The following is a 3463-nucleotide window of genomic DNA, read 5'->3' as shown; positions in this document are numbered from 1 at the left end:
TATAATTGGGATAAATATAAAAGCCCATCACATCAGTCATCAGCAAACATGTCTCTTCTTCTCTAAACATATTCTGCCCTTTTCTGTCAAAGATATATCCCCTTTTTCTTGTGCTATTCACCTTCCAAATAGCATTCCAAGTTCTCTCTTAATTTTAGAAAAGCATAGCATGCAAGTGAAGTATCTTTAATTACACTGACAAGTCTCCATCGTCATCACTCATCATCGTCTTCTACATCTTCTATTTATAGTCTTATTATATCAAAATCTTGAAGCTTTTTTAACTACTCATGGAACCTACAAGAACCTACTCATGGCGCTTGAGGCTTCTTATCAGTATTACACTCATTCTTCTGTTTTCTTTCATTCTGTCACCTTCTGTTTCAGGTAAAACTAATCGTATGTAGATTAATTAATCCCAAATGAGTTTCATTTTTCAATCATTTTCTTGTTATCCCAAATTGGTGTTTGATTTTTGCAATCTTTTTCTTGTTCTCTTGATTATTTGATGAAAATCCCAAAAGGGGTTTTCATAGTTTTGCAATCTTTCCCTTATTTTAATTCTAATTAACCATGCAAAATAATGATGTGGATTTTTTTGGTTTTTTGTATTAATTAGCAGTTAATGAAGGTGTAGAAGAAAGAACAAGAACATTGGGATCAAGGCCACCAGGATGCGTGAACAGATGCATGAACTGTCAACCATGTCGAGCCACTCTTGTTATCCCTCCTCACCATAAGAATAAAATCATCGATTACAGATCTCAATCTTCTCATCGTGAAGATGATTGTTATTATCTTCTCTCATGGAAATGCAAATGTGGTGATAAACTCTTTCAACCTTGAATCTTCATCTTCTTATGTTGTATATATATCGACCAATTTCAGTACTTAATTACGTAATTATATAATATAACTTTCACTCTCTTTGTGATCAATTGTGAACCCTATCGTGTATTTCCAGTATTTGAATCACACAGAAGTCAGAAAGATATAAAATTGAAAACAGAGGAATTGTATTCAAAGAATAAGTTCTCGAATCAAACACAAATATACGAATGTGACTCTCTAAGTATATATATATATATATATATATATATATATATATATATATATATATATACCCCTACAAATTTAACAACATCAATACTAAAGCTGTGGAACATGTCGCCATTACCTACAAAAATTGAAAGAATTTCAGGAATGGAATCAGTTAAAGGAATTGGAATCAGTGAATCAGAAATTGTAGTTCATAGTTCATACCTTGAAGGAGAAAAGAGATGTTGCAGAAGAAGGCACAAGTCCGGTGAATCCGATATCGTAAGAAATGCTTCCATCGGCTTTGAAAAGCCCGAAGTTTCTCTCGGAGGTCGGGCCGGGTTTTAGGTTTTCGTTAAACATGGCGAAAACATACGCCTTCACCACCATTTTTGGTCTGTAAGGTGTACCTTTCTTCTTCAGGAGTCTTTTACGTAAGTTGAGGTTATACGTTCTCGCATTACTCAAGGTGGCTCCGGCTTCATTCGCATCACCTTTTGAAGCCCATCCGGTTTCCGATACTATAACCTCCATCTTCTCAAATCCAGCTTTTTCTAAAGCAGCGTAAGTCGCATCGATTTGTGCTTCGAACATGTTGTCGTAATGTAATTTCGTTTTCGCGTCTTCTATTCCTGCATTCTTTTTGAAGATTGCGTAATTGATATCGATGTGTTCGGGGTCACTGATGTATGCGAGAAATGGATACGTGTTTATGTAGAAAGGGGACTTGATTTGGGAGAAGAATTCGAGGAGAGGTTTCATGTAGGGAACTAGGGTTTCCTTAAACGCGCCGGCTGACGGAGGGAAGGAACTAGCGAACACGCCGGCGGAATGTGGGCTTGAAACCTCGACATCGTCGGCGAGATGGAGGAGGTCGAGAGCGGTGTGGATGTTTTTCACCGCCGGTAGCAGGACCTCCCAGAGTTCTTGATCGGCGCCGCCTAGAACCTCGTTTCCGACTGCGATTCCACGGATACGGGTCCCGGGGACGAAGGGTTCGACGTTGTTTTTCACCCAATCCATGGCTCGATCCTGGCTTGTGCTTATATCTCTCAGGAATTCGTTTCCAAGCCCGATGATGATCTCGATTCCTGATCCTTTGAACGCTTTGAGAACTTCATGATCGGCGTCGTAGATTCTTGTGTTCTTGATTTTTGCTGCTTTCATAAGGGTGACGACACTTTCCGGCGAGGGGATGTTGTCGGCTATCCGCCCGTAGTTGACTCCATATGTCCCCGTGAATGCACTACCTATCAGAACTGCCGAAAAGAATAAAATGTTTTTTTGAAGCAATTTTTTAGTTAATTGTATTTGTTGGGTCAACTATTACAAAATGTTGCAAAGTTGCAACAAAATTTTATATTTAAATAAGATAAATATACACAATTTTCAACATGGCTTATAGAAATTTATGACTAATATATGAATAATATGGTTAAATTTAAATTTAAATTTAAAATCTAAAATATATTTTTAAAAATAATTTACCTAAAACAAATATTAGATGAAACATACTAAAAGCACAAAACAAAACATATCTAATAGAAATAGACGAGTTTTTAGTCATTCGAGATCGTTTAAAATTCGTAACAATGTTTTTTTTTTTTTTACTTTTATTTTTTAAAAAGGTGTTGTTTAAAAAGATAGTACAATGGATGAAAATTGATCTTAAAAAAAACCTCCAAACGCATGTAACAAGAATTTTGAAGAAATAATTGATGGAAATGATATTCTTATTATATTATGTGAAAATTGATTGTTGTATAGGTTTGAAAACCGGTTTCTACTATGTTTCTTTAAAAATGTTTTCACTCAAACCTCTTCCAACTTTCCATATCCCAAATCGATAACCAACTACAAGATCAACTTCAAACAAAACGGTTTTAGTCAAACAAATTCGGCTTTAAAACCTATTTTTTGTGCTCATCTAGTTTCTATGAAGTTGGTTATGGTTTTGGGCTTGTTTCGGTCCAAGTTCTTATCCTTAACTATAATCATACTAAACACAAATTACCTACAAGGTTAGTGAATCGAGCATACCGTTGTTAATGGCGACAATGACAAGAATGAAGAACCGAAGCGATGATGTGGAAAAGTCCATTGTTTGTAAATGTAGATTACAATGTAGAAGATGAAGTATGTGGATATGTAAATATGTAAGAAACGGGAAGAACAATGACTTGTTGTTTGGGATGCTTGTTCTTTAGGAATGCCATTAGAGTTGTCAATCAAAGATTCTTGAGATGAATTAATGGGAGATTGCAATATTGGACTATAAGATTATGGCGTAGGGTATGTACTACCATAAATTATTTTTATGACAAGTGTTATGTAAAAAAAAATTAGACTATAGTTATGTTAAAAAAAATAGTCTATAAAAAAAGACTAAATCATTACAACTTTATAAAGCATGCACATCCTTATG

The 3463-nt window shown here is 35.1% G+C and overlaps 1 protein-coding gene across 1 annotated transcript; it reads right to left on the bottom strand.

The window, feature by feature from the left end:
- Nucleotides 1-994: 994 nt before the first annotated feature.
- LOC145054382 (glucan endo-1,3-beta-glucosidase 14-like) lies at nt 995-3167 on the bottom strand. The gene is made up of 3 exons (XM_079002550.1): nt 3079-3167; nt 1264-2297; nt 995-1177 (listed from the first exon to the last, which is right to left on the bottom strand). The coding sequence occupies exons 1-3, from the start codon at nt 3137-3139 to the stop codon at nt 1127-1129; spliced, it is 1146 nt and encodes a 381-aa protein (XP_078858676.1). The 5' UTR covers nt 3140-3167; the 3' UTR covers nt 995-1126.
- Between the last annotated feature and the right edge of the window lie 296 nt (nt 3168-3463).

Source organism: Lactuca serriola, chromosome 5 (genome assembly GCF_051521515.1).
Source record: "Lactuca serriola cultivar US96UC23 chromosome 5, Lser_US96UC23_V15, whole genome shotgun sequence".
Lineage (NCBI taxonomy): Eukaryota > Viridiplantae > Streptophyta > Magnoliopsida > Asterales > Asteraceae > Lactuca > Lactuca serriola.
The sequence above is the reverse complement of the archived record's forward strand: the minus strand, read 5'-3'. Positions and strand labels throughout refer to the sequence as shown.